This window comes from Dunckerocampus dactyliophorus, chromosome 12 (genome assembly GCF_027744805.1).
Source record: "Dunckerocampus dactyliophorus isolate RoL2022-P2 chromosome 12, RoL_Ddac_1.1, whole genome shotgun sequence".
Classification (NCBI taxonomy): Eukaryota; Metazoa; Chordata; class Actinopteri; order Syngnathiformes; family Syngnathidae; genus Dunckerocampus; species Dunckerocampus dactyliophorus.
Window position 1 is genome coordinate 23,977,475 of NC_072830.1, and position 25,280 is coordinate 24,002,754.

Sequence of the window (25,280 nt, forward strand, 5' to 3'; positions counted from 1 at the left end):
TCTAAACAGACTTCTAAATGTGCGTTTGATATTTATGCATGTAGAAATAGAACAAAAATTTAGGATAAGTTTATTTTGAAACAACATAATTACACTTGAACGAAGAAGAGTTAACTGTAATCCTTACACCCGCTGGCCACTACAAGGCGCTCACGCACTACGAACAGGCCAGCCTTTACACGATAGAAAGTTCATTCAAAACTTGATTAGTCATTTTTCTGTGCCGCTTTTGTAGTTGCGTTTTATTTAATCAAGTTATGCATGGCTTTGTCCAACCTTAGCGCATGCTTTGTGTTGTTTACAAACCACTTCCAGTAAATAAACAATAGATGAAGTTCAATGATTTTATTTCAAATTGGCCATCAGTGAGTCACCAATATATTACAAAAAAAAATGCATCAGTGGGACTAAATGCAAAATATATCTATTGACGCGGTATATTTATGCACTGATAAAAATCTGGCATCTAAAAGAATAAATACAGTCACTTAAAAGCCAAAAGGATGTTAAGTGGAATGCTGTAGGTTCCCCCCCACTAAGTGACATAAAAAAAAGTTGTTACTGCAGTAAATTCCCCACAGTCAACCTCTCACCTACTTAAGCATACTGAACAGTCACTTTAATCCACCGATATTAATATAATACTATAGAGAATTGCAGCTGTTGGCTACAACGGAGGCTAGGAAGGGCTTACTTTGTGCTAATTTAGTGCAGAAGTACACACAAAAACCGTGCATTCCCAAAACAAGTGTACAGTATTTTCACCACATACGCTGTACAGTGCGGTTAACTGAAGTGAAAGAAACCTGAAAAGTCCTGCACCACGGTGAACTGCTCTTCCATTCTTCAATTAGTTGCAGTAGGCCTCATCGGTTTCTGCGCCGATTTAAAAAACAACAACAACAAAAAAAAAACAAACAAAAAAACAACCTGGCTGCCTTAGCGGCCAGTTTGAGGAGAGACTTCAAAAAGGGCAAGTAATTAGCCTCCATTGGTCACGATCCGACAAAGACTAGCAGGTTTCTGGAAATCAGTGAAAGGGTCATTTCTAATGGATGACTCACCCACTGACTGGGATGTAAAGGTGTGGAATAAAAGGATATTCCACCCTTTCACTTTACGTCTTTAGATCTCTGCTATGTGTAACTTGGCAGCACAGGCACTCCTGGTTCACTGCCATCAAGACGACAACAGACAACTGGCTACTCAAAGGTAAAGACAACACAGCAGGTTTTTCGACAGCCAGCCATGGTAGAATTACAGTACAGGACCGATATAGAAACGCCCGCCTCCGCTCTTACTGAGGTAGCTTCCTACTGCCTGCTGCCTCCAACTCAACGCTGGAGAGGAAACGTCGGGTTCGTCGGCGGCAGTCGTAACTCAGCTCTGTGGCGTACATGGCACTGGTCTTTTTGGGGTAGATGATGGTGGTGCTCTTGAAGCTCTGCAGCCGATGGCGGGGCTGGAAATCCAGCTGCGTCTTATAGTGGCGCCAGGTGCTGTGGGACACGGCGGTAATGGTCTGCGTGCAGTGCTCCAGGCCTTGACCCCATGGCTGAAGGGCCACATTCTGGATGAAGTGGCGGTCTGAGTCATAGTGCACTGATGAGGTGTATCTGTGGACGACAGAAGGTGTTCGCTGTACTCACTAGCTGCCTTTCTCTCCGCATATGCAGGGGAACGCTGGTTAGCGTGTTTTTCGGTAAATGTCACAAATGTACGTCAAAATTTGGCAATGGTGCACGTCTTGTCATGTTATGGGTCCAACTGTGTTCCTAACGCACTTTTATCACAAAACCTCCTTGTTAGCAGCCTATTAGCTTGCTACTACATAGAAAACGTAACAGGAAGTCAGCTCCGTCGCCCATCTGTGATGTCACCAGCAGTTGACTCTGTAGTTCTTTCCAAAGTCTCAAAAATGTCAAAATGAAAACAGTTTTACAATTGTAGTTTTACATGCAGGAAACAATTATAAATGCATAGAAATGACGAATGAAAGGATTCAGTTGGCATTTAAGCTTACTTTTACCTTCACTGAAGATGCGATTGTTGGCAAATGCCCCAATGTGACAGCGAGATCAACACGGACGCCACCATCAGTTTCTTAGCTATTTCTTGAATTCAATAGCATTTCTCACCTTCATCGAAGGTCGGCACTTGCAACTTTCTGTGGCTCCATCTAGGGTTACGTTGCAGCCATCATCAAAAGAAAAGCAGAAACTTATAAAGTGAGAAATACTACTGGTTTCAGGAAATAACTCATAGCCAAACACTTCTTGCCAACAATCACATCTTCAATGAAGGTAAAAGTGACCTTAAATGTTCATTTATCTGCAGTTCGAATAGTTTTCTGTGTATAAAACCGCAATTGTAAAACTATAAAAGTGTTCTGTGTTAGCATTTTTAGCTTTCTGGAACGGATTAACTGGATTTTCTTTATTTCTTACGGGAAAAATTGATTCAGTTTGGGTATGTTTTGGATAGTTTTGGACCTTCTGGAACAGATTGAAACTAAACAAGGTTCCACTGTAAATACAATTACTGTATTTCGCTGAATGAAAGTCTAAACATAAGTCGACGCATTTAAAAATATGTAAATATTTTTCCTACATAAATGTGTCTTTTTTATGGTGTCAATAGCAGTGATTGACACGTTTGAGGACTATGCATCATCGATCACCATCCATGTTCTATTACTTGTCCTGTGCAGGCTCATATGGAGCTTAGCATTAGCGCGCCAACACTGAAATTAAAGTGAGCTTGTCCCACAGTGAAAACAGGCGGGACACTATACAACTACAATCACAGTGCGAACACAAGAAATGCAACTGTTGCATGCTGTGCAACAGGTAAGTAAACACAAACAGGGCAACTGCTGCTACTGTGGAGATTAATAAACTACCCAAACTCTAAACACATAACTTTTGTTGTGTATAAAACAAGTGCCGCAAGGCATGCTGGGAAACCGGAAGCACTTCCGGTGAGTTGTAGCTTTTTTTTGGAATACTTGACGCAGCCCAGCCTCACCCTGACTTGACCTCCAGCGGCCTCCAGGTAAGTGCCTGGCATACTTGTACGTTATGAGGATAGGTCCAGCTTTTCTAGGCACCCGGAACAAGATGGCAGTACAGAAAAATGGATGGGTGCATTCGCTAGTTTTAATATAGATAGATATCACACCTTTAACACAACCCACCTTACTTCTTTAGGAGGTAAAGGATCGAGCGAGATACCTTCCCCGTATGACAAAGGCTGCAGCGAGGAACCAGAGGGAAAACCTGAAACCTGCAGGAAAATATTGAAAAAGCAAGCATGTTAGGTTCAAACTTCTAATTGGCCCGGATTAGGTCTGAAGTGGGTCTAGGTGGATTGTGTGATCCCACAGACAGGTTCTTCGTCTTTCATAGCTGTTTTCTTGTGTGCAGCATTATTTGTGGGTTTGAAGCAATTCCGCGTGGTATGGTACATCATTCTTTAATTTTGCTGAAGTTATATTTTCCTATAGAGTATTCAATGTCAAAGTTCAATATTCAATAGGACGTTCTTTAAACAGTGGCTCTGTGCACGTATTTACTGAACTGCATGGGTCCCTGCCCAATGAGTCAATACACCCCAGGCAAGAATTTCAATAAATAGTAGTAAACGGAATCATAAACAATTAGAGGATGCCAGTCGAGATACGCCGTGGTCATCAAGGACTGAATTTGTTTATCAAACTACAACTGATTAGGGTAAAAAAAAATAAATAAATAAAGTGTTTCCCACCATGGAGGCGCTTCCATCATCTTCTGGCACCGGACTCACTCCGCGGGCTTTGTCCTGAGGCAGCAGCCAGGCGCTGGGGCTCGGGCTCGGTGGTAACCCGGAGTCCGGGCTGTCGAGACCTCGGTCTGCCCTGCAGCTCATACCCAAAGGATCCTCTTCGCAAACATTTGGCAAGTTTAACCTTCCGACCATTTCAAGGGAGAGAAGTTGTGAAAGCAACCAGAAGGATGCTTGTTGCGAAGGAGAGAAATACTTCCACAAGTTCCTCTTTGCGGTGCTTTTTGCTTACGTCCTCTTCTTCCCCGACAGCTCGAATCCTTTTATAACACTTCAAACTGAAAATCACGACGCCACCAATAAATAAAGATGATAAAGCAGTGAAGAGCGAAACATTGGACAAAACACCTTACTGCACTGCAGCTCCACTTCAAACTTTTCCCTCTAATGAGACTTCAGAAGTTAAGCCGAAAGACCCACCCCTTCGAGGCCTTTCCTCGATGCTGATTGGATAAAAAAGGAGCAAGAAACCAGATACCAATCGTGCTTAAAAAGGCTCCATGGAGAAACAAAACGCTTTCTTTCAGTCGCTCTTACTCCCATCTTTCAAATATCTAAGTTGTTTCTTCGTACACAGAAGGCCCATCTCTCTCAAATATTGCCCACAAATCTGTCAAAATCTGATTGTGAGCACTTCTTTGCCCAGATAATCCATCCACCTCACAGGTGTGGCATATCAGGATGCTGATTAGACAGCATGAGGTGTGCCTTAGGCTGGCCACATAAAAGCCCAACACTACACAGGTTCGCCCCTCCCCACAAACTGTCCTGCTATGTTGAAGTCGGCTTCACCTGACTTCAGATCAACATTTGCAATTGAAAGTGCCTGCTGTAATTATTAGATTAGGTTCATGCTGTCTCTTCAATTGCCATTGTTCACTCGCATCAAAAGAAGCTAACAAGCTAAATGCATAAGATCACAGTCCAAGCTCAAGCCCTATAAAATAAAAACAGCCTAGTTTTGGTGAGAGAAAGCACAAATTGGCTGGTTTTCCCACCCCCCAAAAAAGCATAATTTTTGAAAATTTTGTAAAAAGTCTGAAAAACATATTTTATGAAAAAGCTTTAAGAATTGCATTGTGGGAAGTTGAGTATTGTAGTTCTGTGCTTTAGCTGTAGGCGCTGTGTGTCTCTCTCTCTTCTGTCTGCACCGCCCATTGTCTTCTGCGTCCTGATTGGCTGTCCACCATTGCCAATCAATCTCCTTTGTGCCCTCTCTTGTTGTGGTCATGGATACCAAACTAGCTAACCACTTGAGTCGCTTGCTAAGTCCCAATACTGTACACAATGGAAGAAACAGAACAAGCTAACCGTGTGAGGAAACTACAGGACGGGAGTAATATTTTTTAACAAGGTTACAAAAACGCTCGAGCCAAACGGCATGAAACATTGCAAGGGCACATTTCTTTTCATACAATCTGACTTTACTACACCTACTTACGCATGGCATAGCCGCAGTTTACACTGTTAAATACATTTTGACACTTAAAATTAACTTGAATTTAGATGCACCCATGCACTCCGAGGCGTAATCACTCACGTCCGATGCTCAGATAAACCGTACACATTCTATATGGATGAGCAGGTTGGGACGAATGCGCCCATCTCCCTGACAGGAATGTTAAGTCCACTTCTATGGAGACCTCACGCTGAGGGAGATGCATCTGCAAGCGCAGAGATGTGAAATATACTCGCTCTACCCAAGGCCTCCTGCCGATAGGCTGCTGCGGCGAATTAGGAATGTACTGTATGATGCATTTCCATAATAATATCTTCAGCCCTCATTCTTAAGCTCCATTCACGTCAAACGCAAGGTGCGTGCGTTCTGACATGAAAATGTGCGACGTCATAGCACTTTCCAGGCACACGTCTTAGTGTCGAGTGGTTCTCCAACTGCATCCAAACATAAATGACAGGCAAAAGTGGAAATAAAACTTGCTTCTAATTGTCAAAGTGTCAAACAAATGAGGGTGTAGAAATCCGTGACCATTTGGGTATCATCAGTGGCAATGTTTAATCAAGTTCACCAGTTTGCCATCGTACACAACGTAACCCGTGACAACACATACACTGCAAGATACAATTCTGGTTCCCAGAGGAAGGAATGCGTTACTAAAAGCAAATAAATTGCAACTAAATTTAAATTGAAATAAATAGTAATTGTACTTTTCCTCTCGGTTATTCTCCAACAGTAATTCAGAGCTGAGCTTGGGTTAAACTGCCTCCAGTTTAAGATGCCATTATTTTTTTCTTCTAAATTTATGTCAGAGAAGTAAGTACAGCCAAACCTTGGCCATTAACAGAAAGCTCCGAAATTGCGGATATAAACGACGTTAAGTATGTAGCAACAGCAAGTAACCCTTGAGGAAGTTTCTTCATAACTTAGCATAATTTAGGGTTTTTGTTTTTCTGTGTTCAGTCATCTATTTCAACTGAATGGAGCACTAGCTGAGCTCCATCCTTGCTATACACACAGTATTATTTGTTTACAGCCTCTTCTTGATGAGTTTCTCGAGTTTGCGTATGCGGGAGGACTCCTGCTCAGGGGTGGTGGCACTGAAGGACAAAGAGGTGCTGCCGTCGGCCCCGGAGGGCGGTGTGGGTAACCTTTGTCTGAAGAGCTCCAGCATGCTGCTCTGTTCACCACGTTTTAAACCCTACACACACACACACACACACACACACACACACACACACACACACACACACACACACACACACACGAGGATTGAGAAAGTCATTTATGAATTTGTTGACACAGATCGAATTTAGACAACAAATGTAAATGATGAATATTGGCAAGTAGCTAGGGTAATTATTATATACAGTATAGGTACTATGCTGAATGAATCATTTTCTTTTTCAAGACCTGCTTTTGGAGAAAAAAACGCCATTTGAACCCCAATTCTTTTTATACATCACATTTTCAATATCAGTGAAATCATATTTCCATCTATCTTCCATGCTTCTATCTTCAAAGACAATAATGTGTAGTATTTTACACTGGCCACCAGGTGTCACTAATGTTACGGTAATGCTAGGTGAGACACACAAGCACCAGACGTACGGAACAACAGGCTTTTATTGCAGGTTTGAATGATGTTACAACAGGCACGATAATCCCTGATTAAAAATCCCTAATAAAAACACGGGCTACTGAGGCGTCCGTAACCCACGGCAAGATGAAACTCAACACCCCAACGCCACTAAGGAACATACTTATAGCAACACACACAAGTCTTGTTTATGTCCTAAATGGCTTATTTTCTTTGATTATGTCTATTATTTTGGGTAATACGAGTGTAAACGTGATTATAGGGGCATTAGTTCATGTCTAGAGGGCTCCAATAATGTTAAAAAAACGTATTTAGAAGGTCGTAAGCAGTTTTTAGAATGCTCTATTCAACTGATAAATAAGGAATTCTACTTCATGGAAATTCACTTATCACATTAGGGTCTGGAACCAATTAAGGGCAATAAACAAGGGATTACTATATTGTTATTGTTAAAAGGAGCTGTGGTTTATCAAGAGTCTGGTGCAAAAGTTGCACTACAAACATCAGAAGAATAAATCAGATGCGTATGTGTGTTACAGTGCTTAGCCACTTATTTTGTTACAACAAACCATATTGTAATAATTAGGGATGTCCCAATCCGATACTGATCTCCGATATTGGGCCGATATCAGCAAAAAAATGTCGGAGTATATCGGCCTGCATGTCAAATCTCCGATATTGGCACTCCGATACAAGGAGTCAATTACATACTGCGACCGAATAGAGCCCACGTGATCACAATAACAGTGTTTGCCAGCATGCTAACAAAGCAGCAAGGAACAATGTCACTTGTGTAGCAGTAAAAACACGTTGCAGCCGAGTGCAAAACTTGTCATGCACAAGTTTCCCATGGTGGCACAGAAATGGGAAGTTTAATACGACCAGCCTCCCACCCCAACCAAGGGCCTGAAGAGTCTACAGCCTTTAGTACAAACCTTCATGTCCAGTATCTTCTGGAAAGTCTCTGGATTGCCATCAGCCAAGAGTTTGATGTAGTTGTCCACAAACACTACGGGCGGTTCATGCGGGGCCATCACCACCTGCAAAAAAAGGAAAAAAAGTAGTTTAAAGTTTGTTTTGACGCCCCCTCCTTGTCCTGTGAGGCATCATGGTACAACCCAGATGATCTTTAAATGATCCCATATGGAGAAGCTATGACCTAAATCAGGCAAAAGAGTGAGGGTGTGGAGGGAAGGGGGGGGGGATCTATATGACACACCAACAGTTGACTATTCTGCATAACACGTACACACCAATTACTCCATGTGTGGTTGAGGATTATTCACAGGGACCTATTTAAAAAGTCTGGGTAGAATAGACTACTTTACAAGTTAAATGCATCTTGTGGAATACAGTTTAGTAGTGTAACAATACAAATTAGGTGGAAAACTTGGAACAGACTGCATTTTTTTTCCCAGCCACACGAGCCGACATCTGCAACTAGACACTTGAAAACAGAGTCTGCTTCACGTTTTTAAAAGCCCAATCAGTCTTTTTAACCTTTGTGACAACAGACATGCAGAAAAGGTGTCATGGAAGGCCGCAGTGGGGAATTACAAGAATGTGAAAGGTGAGCAGGCATAAAAGGTTGAGGATTGTGCAGAATTCTTAGCTTTCCTACCCGCCCTGCTGACCGACTGATTTATTTAGCAACTGTGCTGGAGCCAGGCCAAAAAACAGGCCTGTGGGTATAAAAATGTAAGCCTGGATAAGAATGTAAAAGAAAAAACGGAGAGAGCGATATAGTGAGGGTTAAACAAGGGTGGGAATGGGGGTTGCTCTTTAAATAGTCCCTAGAGGGGACCTTCAGAAGTGGGAGAGAGCACTGGCAGGATGGTGGGCTGGGTTGAAAGAGTGGAAAACAGCCACGTCTCACAGGCGCTGTACCAGCCAGGAGAGGGAGGCCCCCTCAGAATGACAGAACTAGCTCACAGAACAACCTCAATGTACACACACACACACACACACACACACACACACAAAAAACAAAACACCTGACAAATACACTATGAGTTGAGGAAAATCCTCGACACAGGCAGCAGCTTACAGCTATAAACAACAAGACCCTGTCTGGTGTCCAACAATTCAATTGTATTTTATTTATACATCAAAATATCATAACTTCTCATTCAGAGCAACCACACAAGAACAAACGCATTGGCCTTCTCCTTCGACCTGATGCAAAGGCTAGACACAGAATTCAAACAAACGGGATCACACGTTTATGGTGTGCCAGCATAGTCACAAGAAATACAACAGCACTGACTTAAAAGTGAGATTCACCAACTGGCAACTGTTAGGATATTATACAATAAATATTACACAATGAAGAGCCAGTGGGCCGCACGGTGGCTGAGTGGTTAGCATGTTGGCGATCAGGAGATCAGGAAGACCTGGGTTCATCTCTGTGTGGAGTTTGCACGTTCTCCCCGTGCGTGCGTGGGTTTTCTTCGGGTACTCCGGTTTCCTCCCACATCCCAAAAACATGTTAGGTCAATTGGTGACTCTAAATTGTCCATAGGTATGAATGTGAGTGTGAATAGTTGTTTGTCTGTATGTGCCCTGCGATTGGCTGGCGACCAGTCCAGGGTGCACCCCGCCTCTCGCCCGCAGTCAGCTGGGATAATTAGGATAAGCGGCATAGGTTTTAGACGATTATATGAACCAATACTGAATATGAATGAATTGTGGGCTGATTCATCCCGAATTATTAGTAAGAACTTTAGCCATTTTTGTTGTTTTTTTGTTTTTTTTTTGCATTTTCCAAATATCTAAACTTTTTTCTAGTAAATTTTATTCTAATAATTATGATTTTATTTCTATAATATTTTGACTATATTAAGACTTTTCCCCCAACCGAATTTTCCAAAAATTGCATTATTCTTAGTGCGTCTGTGTAGGCTCTCAGTCGTACAGGAGTTGTCCATCGAGGAAAAGGCTTCTTGAGACGTCATCTGTACTTCTGTGTAGAAGGTGTCGGACGTTTCGCTCCTCATCCGAAGAGCTTCGTCAGCAAACTAATAAGTGCTGGTAGCTTAGGCCTTAAATACAGTAAGAGTGGGCGGAATTGGTGTGCCAACACCCTCCTCCTATTGGTTCGTTACACTAAGCCTGGGCGGAGCAGTGGTATAATCCTATCCTGTTATTCACACCTACGATAAAAGGGAAGTGTCGCTCCCTGAATTGGGTATGAACGACTCTGATACTGGCTTGTTAGCATCTATTGTTCTGGCTCGGCCCTGCCTTCACCTCATTTGCAAGACTAAGAGCTGTGGGTTTTGGTCTCAGTAACCTGCTGAACACAGGGTCCAAATTAAACCTCAAACCACCATTCCGATTCAATGATGGGTTCTGTTGTTTGACAAAAATAGCTTCCTTTACTCCTCTTTCAAACCATCTGTTTTCTTTGGCCAAAATCTTTACCTCGCTGTCCTGAAAAGAGTGATTGGTAGCTTTAAGGTGTAGATGTACTGCTGATTGAGGACCACTAGCATTGTCCCTGCGATGTTGATAAAGCCTTTTTTGGAGCATTTGCTTAGTTTCCCCAATGTAGTGCTCTTTGCATTCCTCATCTTTACAGTGGATGGAATAGACCACATTGCTCTGTTTCTGGTTTGGAGCCTTGTCTTTAGGATGCACTAATTTTTGTCTCAGGGTATTTACTGGTTTGAAATAGGTAGGAATTTTGTGTTGCCATAAGATCCTCTGGAGTTTTTCGGAGACCCCCGCTACATAAGGGACTACCACTCCTCTCCTTTTTGCTTCTGTGGGCTTTTGGGTTTCTTTCCCTACTCTCTTCTTTTGACATTTGTTAAAAGCCCACCGTGGGTACCCACAGGTTGAGAGCGCTCTCTGGACATGTTGTGTCTCCTTTTTCTTTCCCTCAGCACTAGTTGGTATTTGTTCCGCTCTATGTTGGAGGGTCCTAATAACCCCTAGTTTATGTTGTAGTGGATGGTTTGATTCAAAAAGCAGGTATTGGTCAGTGTGTGTGGCCTTTCTAAAGACCTCTGTAAGTAGCTGTCTGTCCTTTCCTATAATTACCTTGCAGTCTAAGAAGGCTAGTTGGTTTTCTTTAGTGTCCTCGCGAGTAAATTTGATATTGGTGTCCACCGCATTGATGTGATCTGTGAAAGACTGAATTTCTTGTTTTTTGATTATGACAAAGGTGTCATCCACGTATCTAAACCAGTGCCTTGGTTTTGTCCCTGAGAAGGATGTGAGAGCCTGTTTCTCCATCTCTTCCATGTACAGATTCGCCACTATGGGTGAGACTGGTGAGCCCATAGCACAACCATGAATTTGTCTGTAAAATTTCCCTCTAAACTGAAAATATGTGGTGTTAAGGCAAATTTCCAGTAATTGGCAGATGTGGTCAGCACTAAGTTTTGTTCTCCGATGCAGAGTTGAGTCCTCGAGCAGTCTCTTCCTCACCACCGAGACTGCTGCTGAGGTGGGGACAGATGTGAAAAGTGAAGTCACATCATAAGACACCAAAGTTTCCTCTGGCTCCAATCTGAGGTCTTTGATGCTCGCCACAAACCCTTTTGTGTTCTCTATATGATGATCAGTGTTGCCTACCAATGGGGATAAGACTGTTTTTACATATTTCGCTACATTGTACGTGGTAGAGTCAATGCTACAGACAATGGGTCTGAGGGGAAACCCTTCCTTGTGGATTTTTGGAAGGCCATAGATACATGGTGTAGCCTCCCCAGGGTATAACCTATGATACATCTGTCTGTCAATTAGTTCTTCCTTCTCTAACTTTTGGAGACAGTCTATGATTTGTTTCTTATACCTACTGGATGGGTCCCTTTTAAGTTGCTCAATCTTAGATGCAGGCAGAGTAGGTTAATCCCCAAATGCATGAGGCAAGCGTCCCTTGAGCAAGGACACTTGGCAAGGAAAATGCAACAAAACTACATCAGAAAAATACAGAATTTGAGAATTAGGAGACTTAACATAGAGATAAAAAATAAACAGTCTGAAGTAGAAACCTTCTATCAGAGATTGCAAACCAAGCTTACGCACGAAACCTATCAGGAGGTTTGTGAATTTACCAAATCAGGTTATATGAAGCACCATAGCAAAACCAAAGAAAGGCATAAGGGAAAATTCCAGAAACTTCTATTGGAAAATCGACCACAGCTTGTCGTAAACACTAAGGATGGGGGGAATCAGACCAATACTAAAGAAAATTGGATCAAAAATCTGTCAGACAGAAGCCTCTCGGAGACAGAGAAGGCAGTATTAACCAAGGGTCTCAACTTCTCAGTGACTCCTAAAACGATACCCACAGTAGACTATATCACAGCAGCTGAATCGGCCATCAGGAACAATAACCTTTCTAGAACAGAGGCAGGGGACCTTCGTCTGAGAATATCGGCCCTTCTCAGTAGTGCCAAACCACCACCGTCCAATATCACGTTAGGTGAGAGGAAAGCATTAGCGGCTCTGCAGAAAGATGAGAGCATCACCATCTTACCAGCTGATAAGGGCAGATGCACAGTGGTTCTCAACACATTGGACTACGAAGAAAAAATAACAAGTCTAATTAGTGATGCCAACACATATGAGCAACTTAAAAGGGACCCATCCAGTAGGTATAAGAAACAAATCATAGACTGTCTCCAAAAGTTAGAGAAGGAAGAACTAATTGACAGACAGATGTATCATAGGTTATACCCTGGGGAGGCTACACCATGTATCTATGGCCTTCCAAAAATCCACAAGGAAGGGTTTCCCCTCAGACCCATTGTCTGTAGCATTGACTCTACCACGTACAATGTAGCGAAATATGTAAAAACAGTCTTATCCCCATTGGTAGGCAACACTGATCATCATATAGAGAACACAAAAGGGTTTGTGGCGAGCATCAAAGACCTCAGATTGGAGCCAGAGGAAACTTTGGTGTCTTATGATGTGACTTCACTTTTCACATCTGTCCCCACCTCAGCAGCAGTCTCGGTGGTGAGGAAGAGACTGCTCGAGGACTCAACTCTGCATCGGAGAACAAAACTTAGTGCTGACCACATCTGCCAATTACTGGAAATTTGCCTTAACACCACATATTTTCAGTTTAGAGGGAAATTTTACAGACAAATTCATGGTTGTGCTATGGGCTCACCAGTCTCACCCATAGTGGCGAATCTGTACATGGAAGAGATGGAGAAACAGGCTCTCACATCCTTCTCAGGGACAAAACCAAGGCACTGGTTTAGATACGTGGATGACACCTTTGTCATAATCAAAAAACAAGAAATTCAGTCTTTCACAGATCACATCAATGCGGTGGACACCAATATCAAATTTACTCGCGAGGACACTAAAGAAAACCAACTAGCCTTCTTAGACTGCAAGGTAATTATAGGAAAGGACAGACAGCTACTTACAGAGGTCTTTAGAAAGGCCACACACACTGACCAATACCTGCTTTTTGAATCAAACCATCCACTACAACATAAACTAGGGGTTATTAGGACCCTCCAACATAGAGCGGAACAAATACCAACTAGTGCTGAGGGAAAGAAAAAGGAGACACAACATGTCCAGAGAGCGCTCTCAACCTGTGGGTACCCACGGTGGGCTTTTAACAAATGTCAAAAGAAGAGAGTAGGGAAAGAAACCCAAAAGCCCACAGAAGCAAAAAGGAGAGGAGTGGTAGTCCCTTATGTAGCGGGGGTCTCCGAAAAACTCCAGAGGATCTTATGGCAACACAAAATTCCTACCTATTTCAAACCAGTAAATACCCTGAGACAAAAATTAGTGCATCCTAAAGACAAGGCTCCAAACCAGAAACAGAGCAATGTGGTCTATTCCATCCACTGTAAAGATGAGGAATGCAAAGAGCACTACATTGGGGAAACTAAGCAAATGCTCCAAAAAAGGCTTTATCAACATCGCAGGGACAATGCTAGTGGTCCTCAATCAGCAGTACATCTACACCTTAAAGCTACCAATCACTCTTTTCAGGACAGCGAGGTAAAGATTTTGGCCAAAGAAAACAGATGGTTTGAAAGAGGAGTAAAGGAAGCTATTTTTGTCAAACAACAGAACCCATCATTGAATCGGAATGGTGGTTTGAGGTTTAATTTGGACCCTGTGTTCAGCAGGTTACTGAGACCAAAACCCACAGCTCTTAGTCTTGCAAATGAGGTGAAGGCAGGGCCGAGCCAGAACAATAGATGCTAACAAGCCAGTATCAGAGTCGTTCATACCCAATTCAGGGAGCGACACTTCCCTTTTATCGTAGGTGTGAATAACAGGATAGGATTATACCACTGCTCCGCCCAGGCTTAGTGTAACGAACCAATAGGAGGAGGGTGTTGGCACACCAATTCCGCCCACTCTTACTGTATTTAAGGCCTAAGCTACCAGCACTTATTAGTTTGCTGACGAAGCTCTTCGGATGAGGAGCGAAACGTCCGACACCTTCTACACAGAAGTACAGATGACGTCTCAAGAAGCCTTTTCCTCGATGCATTATTCTTAGTTTTTTTTGTTTCTCATAATATTAGGACTTTAAACAATGTTCTTCTTTAATAGTTCAACTCCATGCTACTAAAACATTATTTTTTCTCATTATATTACGAGTTTAGCTTCATAAAATTGAGACTTTTTCGATAGACTACGACTCTTATTCTTGTAAAATGACAGCTGTTTTTCCCATTTTTTAAATTTAAATAATGACTTTATTCCCATATTTAGACAGTCTCATAATATTGTAACTTTTTACAATGTTTTTTCTTAAATATTTCTATTTTATGCTAATAAAATTTATTATTCTTGAAAAATTATGACTTTTTCTCATTAGATTACAACTTTTTTCACTTAATATTTTGACTTTATTCTTGTAAAAATCCAAGATACTTTCACAAAGGCTATTTGTGCCTTTTATTGTTTTTACAGACCCACGTCCATCCTAGAAGAAAGCAGTCGACTGAGGGGGGTAAAAAAAACAACCACAACCACAATGCTAAAGTTTAAGCTGACTTGACATCCAAATCTAAAGAGATACTACAGGGTATGCCAAAATTGCTTCCGGAACCATAACTCAAAGCAATCTTTCCGCCAGCCAAGGACCACCACTGTGTTTCACATTTAACATTTAAGGCATCACATTTACTAGAGCAGGTCTTAGTGGCTGCGAATCCACAAACAAGACAGTACAACCAAGGACAACCTTAGGAAGGAAAGAAGGGCTCGTGGGAGTCAGAGCGCAATCAAAAGACAGACCGGCATTCACTTAGTGGGTGTGGGCATTTTTCTTAGCCCTGGGGACAGTTAAGAAGGGTGGGGTAATCCAGGGCAGTAACATACCAACATCCCCTTGGGTGTCACATGCTTTGCGACAAGGCCAACTGTCTTGACTTCCGCAGTTACTCTTTGCAGTGAAAAACCATCACGTGCTATGCATTGGAGAGTAGATGCACAATAAAACACATATACTTCAGTATGTATTTTAAATCTGTAGTGTCTGTGATGTGTGCAGACCATGGGGAGCTTGGAGAGATGCTGCCCTTGTGCATAGAGATGGGTACCAAAAATTGGTCCCAAAATGTCCCCGGTGCGGACGTAAAGGTAAGTAACCAGACCGAAAAATTAAGTCTATGTGTCTAAAATCTGCTCATATTGTGCAGAATGTATACACTTAAAGCGCTGCCAAATCTTGAGATTTTTTTCCCCACATATTCCGTGTGTTCGGTCATTGCTGCTAGTTTTGCTGTGACAACTATCACAATTTGTTGTGGATATTAGCTCTTATTGGTAAATTGATTACTTACTGTAGTTATCTCTTTATTTATATTATTGAAGATCTAATTAGCCATTCTGCTCAACTCGTATGTCTGTAAAAATTCTGTAAAAATAAAAGTTAATTATTTTTTAACACAATTTGTATGTTTTCCTTTAAGTACCGGTTCGGGCACCATTTAAACACTGCCACAGTTTCGAAAGCTCTAATTTGGCACTGGTATCGGATAATATGTACACGATGCCCAACCCTGCTCTTGCAAGGCTCCACACCCATGGCCGCAGCACCATTTGCTACTCTTACATCTTTAGTGGGCAAGTCCTTAGGACTGTGTTTGTGTAGTCTATCTGGCATACATGACTAGAAGCAGATTTAGTCATTTAAAAGGGAGTCCAAACAAATGCCAAATAACTCACTATTAGGCAGTAAAACCATGTGATTTTCCACATCAGAGCAGAAAGGCAATGATAATAATTAACAAGTTACAATTAAATAAAATGAAATAGAAATATATTTCACCGGTATCTGTCCAACTACCGGTCCATCAATGTTTTACCGCTTATTCTCTTTGAGGTCGTGGGGAACGCGACACTATCCCGGCTGACTTCGGGCAAAAGGCGGATTACACCCTGGACTGGTCACCAGTCAATCATAGGGCACACCATACTAGCATAGTATAAACAATAAATGACTACAATGGTAAAGGTGAAACATTTTGAGAAAGTTATCAAAATTATAAAATGTAATGCACAGTAATAATTCCCTGGATATAAAGTATTATGATGAGTGCCCTGCAAAAGGCAAAAAGTGCAATTACAATTGTGCATCAGGCGGACAATAAAGGTTTTTGTTCTTCTCATTTTAGAGACTTATTTAGTGAAAAAAAAAAAAGATGTTTGATTAAGGTTTTTCTTGTTTAAAGTAAATGTAATGGTTTGTAGGGGTATGTCAGACCTTCAACGCTAGATCTGTTAAAAGGCCAAGAGAAGATAAAGAGAGCTCGTTCAAGCTGCAACGCAAAAATGATCTATTTAAAGTTCCATGCCTTTAAAAGGTCAGAAAACTCATTCTTTAGTTGACATGACAAGCATACATTAAACCACATCGGTTAGATCTGTCATAACATTTAAGGGGCACCTTAAATAAAGATTGAGCAGCACTGATAATGTGTGCCACAATGCTCTGCTTAAGCCTAAACCTCGTGATGTTGAGTTTATTTAGGAAAAGTAAACTGTTTAAAGTTGCTTAAGGACCATGTTTATTTCCAACATTCATCCAAAGGAGGAGCAAAACCTAAGTGCCCTGTTTACCATTTGACATGTTTAAAAACCAAAGGTTACTTTGTATATCATGCCAGCACAGCACCGCTAAAGTAAAGTACCACAGTTACTCACCTTAAGTATCATCTCTGCACGTGTCATGCCCTTCACCACAATCTTAGTGTAACTGGCAGGTGCCTTACGTAGTACCTGGGAGCCTATGGAAGGCAAATCAAGAAGGACGGTCTTTAAGGAGTGTGTGTCCAGGAGGAGCTGGTGAGGAGGAACACACATCAAGTCAATGAAAGAGGTGGTGTACAGTCAGTGTACCTGCCAGCAGAGCTGACAATGCACTTCAAATGACTTCAAATGAGATCATCAGCATAAACATACCTGTTCTGCTCCCACCATGCTGATAGGCTTACATCGGAACAAGTGGTTGATAAATTTGGGGATGAAAGAACTTGAAAACAGAGAGATGACAAATATTATGCATCTTCCCTTTAGGCTTATACAGTAACAAGTGGATTACTTTGTAAATTTGATGCAGAATTGTGTGAAGTATTTGCGTGTAGAGGCCAGATTGTCTCGGATGATTGGCACATTCTGCTTGATGTGCATGATGATTGAAGTCACATAGGGACTCTGGTCACCGACGTGCTCCACATTCTGCCACGGCATCTGAGAGGGGAAAGTACAGGTACTCAATACTCGCAATATAATCGCATAGCCTTCCTGTTGTTGCACAGGTGGACGTTTAACACGGTAGATAGTGAGCCTGACCTTGCTCATTGCAGTGAGAGCAGGGTCACAAGCTGCATCAAGATCTTGAACAAGAAGCTGGATACTGTTAGAGATCACACTGGTAACACAGCAAGAAATGACATAATTAGTACACAGGCTATCAAATAAAATAAGGCAATTTACTGTCAGAACAGCAAAAAAATTGCATGTGTGACATACGCGCTGAATGTATCCATCTCTCCAGTCAAATTAATTCTCTCCATGAGGACTTTATCTACTTTCTCTTTTAGCTTCTCTTCAAGCTGTAAAGAAACACAGCAAATGCCTGTTATAGCTTTAGTGCTGTATGGCAGAAGTACGTAACAGAGGCACACATTTGTCAAGACACCTCGAGAGCTGCCACAGAACATTGCATATACAGTATGTGGATGTTTTTCCCCTGCAGGTAAGACAGAGTACTTTCAAGACCTGTATTTTGAAAGACAAAAAACCCTCCAAAAACTAAATGAATCTTTAAAAAAATAAAAATAAAAAAAAAATCACAAAAAATAACTACAATAACAATTAAACTTCCTAGCTGCTTAGCAGATGTTGACGTGAGCACCAAGAAGAAAAGAGCTCTGACTCACACGGGGAGAAGTAGTTAGAATTTTTAGTAGTTTAGTATCTTTTTTTGTCGTACATTCACGTCAATACTGTCATTTAAAGAAATGGGTGTACATGTTTTTAAATGTACATGCCTGTTGCGTGGTAGCAAGACAGTACTCGGCTGTGCTAAGGATGCTACAGATGAGACACAGCTCGTCAATCGTGAACTTGGTTGTCTCCGAGCCTTCCTTCTCTTTCAGCAGACTGCTGATTGTCAGACCCCCACTGTTACTGCTCGACCTGAAGGGAGAAACACAAATTCACCGAGGGAGAAAGACAGTGAAGAACAAAGTGGAACCACAGGAACAGATGACATTGATTAAAGCAGTGAAGCGGATAGTGCTATCTTTATTTTAAAGCCACTGCATCGTTCGGACCTCTGTATTTTCACATGGGTTATCAAATATGCCTTTCAATTATATTGAGGGAGCAGAGGGACCCTAAAGGAATGCTGGATAGTGTGCATAGGTTTTGCAAAGACTATATACTGTGTTTGCTATTGGATATAAAATGTAACTAGCAAATAAAAGCATGGGGATACTGCAGCAGCAAGCTGGTCATTAATAAACCAAAGAAAGTGCTGCGATCGAACACCATATATTTCAAGCGGCTCTCAAGAACTTAAAAAAACCTTGCACATTTAGGTTGTAACTCATCACACTGGGCAAGTCTACATGCATTTGAAAATAAACACACTTGTGTCTGAGTACAATTGAGACCATGTGTAAGTGATCACATATGGTCGCCAATATGGCATGTTAGTCAGCGAGAGCATGTGTTTAATTAGCATGCATACTTATCTGATATAGAAACAGCATATTCGTGTATGTAGACCTGTCAGTGATGATTTCTAATCTAGCCTGTGATTCAAATATGACAGTAATGACATAGCATGCCTCATACTGTTACACATTTAAACACATCAGATGCATTTTTAAGTCCCCAATTGCTCATTCACGACACCAAATGAAATGCAAAATATGGTGTGACAAATGTGTGTAAGTTTTTTTTGTTTTTTTTTTTACTTTCGTTGAACAGAACTAATTTTCCCTTACTTAGGCAGGTTACCAGAGAGTATCTTCCAGGCATACTCCCTCAGGAACTTCTGAAAGACAGTTGTGAGGGCGATCATGGGCTCTCCAGTGCTTAACTGGGAGCACTGGACCATGCACTTCTTGTAATAGACAAAGAGGTCAGCACAGCTTGGAAGCACCGCGCCGCCCTCATCGGTGCCAATCTTGGGTGGGGCCTGTGCTCGGAAGTCAGCCAGAAACCTATCAATCAGTTCCCCCAGGTTCCTGCGGCACAGAGACGCACAGAAAAGACTTAACAGGTTATAAATATTTCAGCGAGGTCTCTGGATTGAACTTAAAATTGTATTGCAACTGCGACATAATAATACTTTTCCAGAAACACTGACAACCACACCATTTAAAGGCTGCATCTAAACACAGCACTCTAAAAAATTATTAGTGTTTGCAGCAATCACTACCACCTGGGGGAGAGACTGGCTTTTAGGGAACAACAGAATTATAGTGGCTGTGACAGAGGGAGGGTATAAAAAAAAAAAAAAAGAAAGCAAGAAAAAAAAGTGGAAAGGGGCAAAAAAAAAAAAAGAAAAGAAAAGAAAAGAAAAAAAAAAAAGCACACAACAAACCAAGAGGAGGAGCAGACTAAAAAGGGGGCACCAGGAGAACAAAATAAAGAGGTGGGGTTGAAAACAAGAGCAGCTGCTGAGACAGCACTTATTCAACCTCTCTCGCTCTCTCAGCGTCTGTGGTTGTGCAGCTAATGGGAAACATTTCTGCCACAACCGAGTCAGTGGCATGTTCAGGAACAAGAGATGGAAAGACAGAAAAGCCAGCGAGGTGTAGAGGGAGGCGGGCTGTGTGATTCAATAACATGAATTTGGAAAAAAGGATGCAATGTGCCAACTTGCTAACAATCCATACCTGGTTACAGGCAAGTATGTGTGTACTGTGTGCGTATGTGTGTGTTTCTGTGTTGCTCACTTGTCCTGGGATTCTATGTAAACATATAGATGAGGTTCAAAGCACTTGGAGACAATGCCGTGGAAAGGATTCTCAGGAGCTTTGGGTTTTCTGGGCTACAGGAATGAAAGAAAAGAGTATTAATAGAATTAACAGATAGAGATGCTAGATAATGTCTTTACCAATATATGATACACTGATGTGGTCCAGCACTTCATTTCTGATATCGATATCAACCAATACCAATACTGGCAGCTTATCTTCCCTCAAACAAATGTCAGGTCACATCTTGTGTAATGAATGAACACATTATTCTTCTTTAATCATGATGCCACTGAATGCATTTCACAAATAAACATTAAACAAACACAAAAAAAGACAAATACTGCACTATGCAATACAAGTTGTAGGGAACGTGCCATATTTATTTTAAACGCGCAGTGTTTTTATTGTGAAGGCTGGAAGTGTTTTGTCTTTGGGCTGTTGATGGCTGTGCGGTGTTGACCAAAGCATCCACTTCCGTATTGTGCCCTGCACAGGTTTGGTAGCCACGATGGAAAGCAAAATCCAGCAACATTGCGTTGTCAACATGTCCTTGGCAAACTGTTCAGCCATTAATTGCGCTAATAGACGGTCCAACAGACCAGCTTTGTCATTTTTCAGGTTTCCCAAAGACAAAGACAGGCATCCATCCATCCATCCATCTTCTACCGCTTATCCGAGATCGGGTCGCGGGGGCAACCGCCTAAGCAGGGAGGCCCAGATTTTCCTCTCCCCGGCCACTTTGTCCAGCTCCTCCCGGCGGATCCCGAGGCGATCCCATGCCAGTTGGGAAAGATAGTCTCTCCAACGTGTCCTGGGTCTTCCCCGAGGCCTTCTACCGGTCGGACTTGCCCTGAACACCTCCCCAGGGAGGCATCCTGACCAGATGCCCAAGCCACCTCATCTGGCTCCTCTCAATGCAGAGGAGTAGCGGTTCTACTTCGAGTATCTCCCGGATGACAGTGCTTCTCACCTTATCTCTAAGGGAGAGCCCAGACACCCTACGGAGAACACTCATTTCGGCCGCTTGTACCCGCGATCTTATCCTTTCGGTCACTACCCAAAGCTTATGACCATAGGTGACAGGCCTGTGTCATAAAAACAATGCAGATTTATAACACTGGTAGTTATAAATAAACAGGACAGTCGCCAACACTCAAAGTGTAGTCCCAGACAAGATAGCTTAAAGCTACCTAATTTGTTTCTCTGGGTGATTACTGTAGTTGAACTCATGACAAGTCAGTGATGATGATGATTTACCCTACAGTCCAGCCATCACCAAATGGCGGACCTCATGCTCACAGACCGATCGCAGTGACAGTTTGCGGGCGTTATTACTTCAGTTATTACGGCTGCCTGACAGCAAATGTGGTGACGTCACTCAAAATGAGCCAACGTAATTGTTCGAGAAAACCGAACATTTCAAAGTGAATGGACAGACGAATAGATCCAGTGCCAAATTGCTGTGTCTCATATGCTCTGAAACTGTAGAGCCCAGTATGAAAGATCTATGCGAGTCATAGCACAGCAACATGTAAATGAGTGTTCACTGAGGATTGTGTGGCTATTGGAGCAAAACAAAACATGTTTTGCTGATGGGAGAGTTGTGGAGTGCTTCTGCTGCAGAGATGTTACTCAAAGGTAAACAAAAAGAGGAGTTGTGTGATGAATTCAGGCAAATTCCGAAGGCAGCTACAACAATAATTGTTTTGATTTAATATTATTTTTTAAATATAAACGCAACACTTTTGTTTTTGCTTCCATTTTTTATGAGATGAACTCAATGATCTAAAACGTTTTCCACATACACAATATCACCATTTATCTCAAATATTGTTCACAAATCTGTGATAGTGAGCACTTCTCCTTTGCTGAGATAATCCAGCCAATCTCACAGGTGTGCCATATGAAGATGCTGATTAGACACCATGATTAGTGCACAGGTGTGCCTTAGACTGCCCACAATAAAAGGCCACTCTGAAATGTGCAGTTTTGTTTTGCATAAACAGACCTTACTCAATTTTAATTGAAGACCCCTGCTATAGTCTAATGATTAGACTAATGATAGACTAATGATTCATTAATGCTGCCATGTCCAAATGTCCAAAAAGCGTGCACATTGTTCAAACACAGGAGTAAGTTTGCATACTTTGAGAAATCATACAACAGCAACTTATGAAGCACTCAACACAACAAGAGGGCACAAAATCCACCCCCACACCAACAGCAGAACATCTAACATTGGCGAACAAAGAATGACAACCAGATGACGTACTGTATAGTGAAATGTCATACTATAGCGTGCTGCAGGGCAGATCCAGCAGCAATGCATCATAGCAGCAACTAAAGTTGGATGCACAGTTTTCCCTCCCTCTGTGTCCTCAGTCGTACGTGTTATAATTTGGTTTGCTGAGTTAGGGCTTGGGTTTTACGTCGCGTTCCGTAATTTCTGGTGTATAAGCCGCTATTTTTTTTCACGCTTTCAACCCTGCAGTTTATACAGTGATGCGGCTAATTTATGGCTAACAGAACTACAGTTCCCATGAGAGTGCAAGAGAGTGGAGGTAGGATTGCAAGGTTTATACTGTGTCTTTCTGTATAGTGTGTCAAAATATCCACTACCTACGGGTTTCGAAAGGCTGGACTACTGCGTGATGAAGACACCTCAAGCTAAATGACTAATTTGCCTCGAGGCGAGAGTGATGCGGCCCATATATGGACAAATCATTTTTCCGCTTTAAATTTAGTGGGTGCACCTAATATACCGGTGCACTCTATAGTCCCGAAATGACGGTAATTGTGCTCAACTACAATATGATGTTCTGGAGACAAGCACTTGTCATATTCCTCCATAGTTTGAGTAATATAATGTCTAATCTTTTGGTCTTTGTGCTATTTTGATAGTTAATTTTACTTTCCTCCTCCGTTCCTTAATACTGTGCTCCGAAATGCATTTTGTACATAAAAAGGTGTGCTGTCAACATCTACTTTTGGAAAGAAAATTGAATTGAAAAGTGTGGGTCCCAGGGTAAGATCAGTTGAGAACCTGTGCTGTAGATCAGAAATCCACCACAGTCAACGTCAAATAATGCATAAGTCAAAAAGGTTTTGCCAGCAGCACCACTAACAGCAGATGAACACATCCTTGAGGCAAATACATTTGTAGTACATTATCTGTATACCATTTTTTTAAAGTAGAACATGCCTTTTGGAGCAGTGTGCTTAGCCAAGCTAAAGATTAGGAAGGTTCAGTACAGTGTATAAAGTACTATTTTATTTAAGCTCAGTTCACCTTGGCAAGATCGTCATCCTTTTCAGTACCCTCATCTTCACCTGGATCTTCCTCCAAGAAAGGATTAGTGGGATCTAAAGGGCTCTCTGGCCTCTTTTGCTGTTTGGACACAGAAAAAAAGCTCAAAGCATGTGAACAATTCTGGCAAAATAATTCATAAACTATTATCTCCATGGTCCACATTAGTATAAACATGAATGGGAAACCTTTATTTAATGTCTAATTCTAAAATTCCAGCCAGTCAAATTGTACAGTCAAACAAATAATCTGGTGTAAATTTAGGCCTCTCGCCTAAGTCAGCTGGGATAGGCTCCAGCTCAAAATGCAAGAATTGACATTTTGCACCATTGGATCACATCTATTGGGTGTCACGTCACCACTGTGCCTCAGTCCACAGTACGGTTAAAAAAGAGCAAATTACAACATTAATTGCCCAAAAATAAAAAAGATTTTGTTATTATATTATATTCATTACAACGCAGACCAAGAATCTCAAACATGTTATTTCTCTACTAAAATGTGAAATAAAAAGGACGGAATTGTGAGACAGGACCATTTTCGGCATTTTGTGCATAACGCCACAAAAAATGGTCAGAGCACTTGAAAAGGTGCGAATCACAATATGGGGCAATTACGGCACTTGGTGGAGGTCTGCGTTCTATTTGTGCTTTTATTTTTGTGTGTGTGGGTGTGTCTGTCTGTGTGTGCGTGTGGGGGCGTTTCAGTGCGTTGTGCGCTCATTGGCAGCAGAGGGCACGGGCGTCACGTATCTTGTAGCCTGTGTGCAGTGAAAGTTCCTCCTACACTAAAAGTGGTATGTCGTGTCTGCGTGCTCCCAAATCCGTACTGAGGCTGTATTCACAACTTACGGATCCCCAAATTTAAAAAATTTTGATCAGGAGTGTTTGTGTGTCTGTATCTGTATGTGTATGTGTGTGTGTGTGCGTGTGTTCGTGTTCTTACCCCAGGTACTTCAGTTAAAGTACATCCGTTGAAACGTTTAGCCAGCAGACCTTCAAAGTTTGTGGTCCTCTGAATGGCAAACAGAAGCAGCTTCACTTCAATCTCCTTGGCTCGTGTTCGCATTACTTTGGAAAGTTCCACTCTTGGGTTCACATAAGCAAATTTACACGCACGCACGCACACGCACACGCACACAAAACACATGATCAATGGATGCTGTTTGAATGCATGTGTCCCCATTTGGGTCGCAGTTTCTTTCATTTTACATTTCTGTCGGTAGAATAGTCAGGTACCTGTTATGTTTGCCCATATATTTAATATCTTTGACAGTAGCTAGTTTGACAGTATGACAAAGATGAGCTGGCTTTCTTCCAATGAACCTGCTATTATTTTTGTCAGATGTCCTTTTATTGACAGTTGTATGTAGGAGTACATCGGAAAAATGCCAACTCCTTTCATCTCTCTTGCAACTGAAGGGAAAGACTGAAATGTTTTATTGCTAGGTCATTGCTCAAGTAGGCCACATACATGAATTGTATTGAATTATATGTCACACCAGCGTGGTTCACTTTTCCATTATAAGTTCTCGTTTTTTGCTGACATGAGCCAGTTTATTGCACTGCACTCGCATCTCATCATTCCGCACTTAAAGACTGCAATCATTTGTAATATGGGGTGTACAAAAAATATGACTGGACAAACAAACTT

General features: G+C 41.8%; 2 protein-coding genes across 2 annotated transcripts in view; both read right to left on the reverse strand.

The window, feature by feature from the left end:
• Window positions 1-175: 175 nt before the first annotated feature.
• rflnb (refilin B) lies at window positions 176-4,196 on the reverse strand. Its single transcript, XM_054794459.1, has 3 exons — window positions 3,766-4,196; window positions 3,197-3,285; window positions 176-1,616 (listed from the first exon to the last, which is right to left on the reverse strand). The coding sequence occupies exons 1-3, from the start codon at window positions 3,955-3,957 to the stop codon at window positions 1,298-1,300; spliced, it is 600 nt and encodes a 199-aa protein (XP_054650434.1). The 5' UTR covers window positions 3,958-4,196; the 3' UTR covers window positions 176-1,297.
• A 1,621-nt stretch (window positions 4,197-5,817) lies between these two features.
• The window catches only part of vps53 (VPS53 subunit of GARP complex), a 34,453-nt gene continuing 14,990 nt past the window's right edge, over window positions 5,818-25,280 (reverse strand). The window contains exons 11-22 of the mRNA XM_054794750.1: window positions 24,573-24,714; window positions 23,610-23,708; window positions 20,297-20,391; window positions 19,340-19,582; window positions 18,377-18,524; window positions 17,856-17,938; window positions 17,676-17,754; window positions 17,425-17,573; window positions 17,286-17,355; window positions 17,028-17,165; window positions 7,814-7,918; window positions 5,818-6,479 (exon numbers count right to left, since the gene is read on the reverse strand). Coding sequence (XP_054650725.1) covers window positions 6,309-6,479; window positions 7,814-7,918; window positions 17,028-17,165; window positions 17,286-17,355; window positions 17,425-17,573; window positions 17,676-17,754; window positions 17,856-17,938; window positions 18,377-18,524; window positions 19,340-19,582; window positions 20,297-20,391; window positions 23,610-23,708; window positions 24,573-24,714 — 1,522 coding nt within the window. The 3' untranslated portion in view covers window positions 5,818-6,308. The remainder of the gene's footprint in view (window positions 6,480-7,813; window positions 7,919-17,027; window positions 17,166-17,285; window positions 17,356-17,424; window positions 17,574-17,675; window positions 17,755-17,855; window positions 17,939-18,376; window positions 18,525-19,339; window positions 19,583-20,296; window positions 20,392-23,609; window positions 23,709-24,572; window positions 24,715-25,280) is intronic.

Excerpts from the sequence above, each read along its gene's own strand:
- rflnb (XM_054794459.1), bottom strand. The coding sequence starts at position 3,957 with ATGGTCGGAAGGTTAAACTTGCCAAATGTTTGCGAAGAGGATCCTTTG. Across the intron at positions 3,286-3,765 it reads ATGATGGAAGCGCCTCCATG|GTTTCAGGTTTTCCCTCTGG; the intron begins GTGGGAAACACT and ends ATTTTCCTGCAG. Across the intron at positions 1,617-3,196 it reads TTACCTCCTAAAGAAGTAAG|ATACACCTCATCAGTGCACT; the intron begins GTGGGTTGTGTT and ends TGTCGTCCACAG.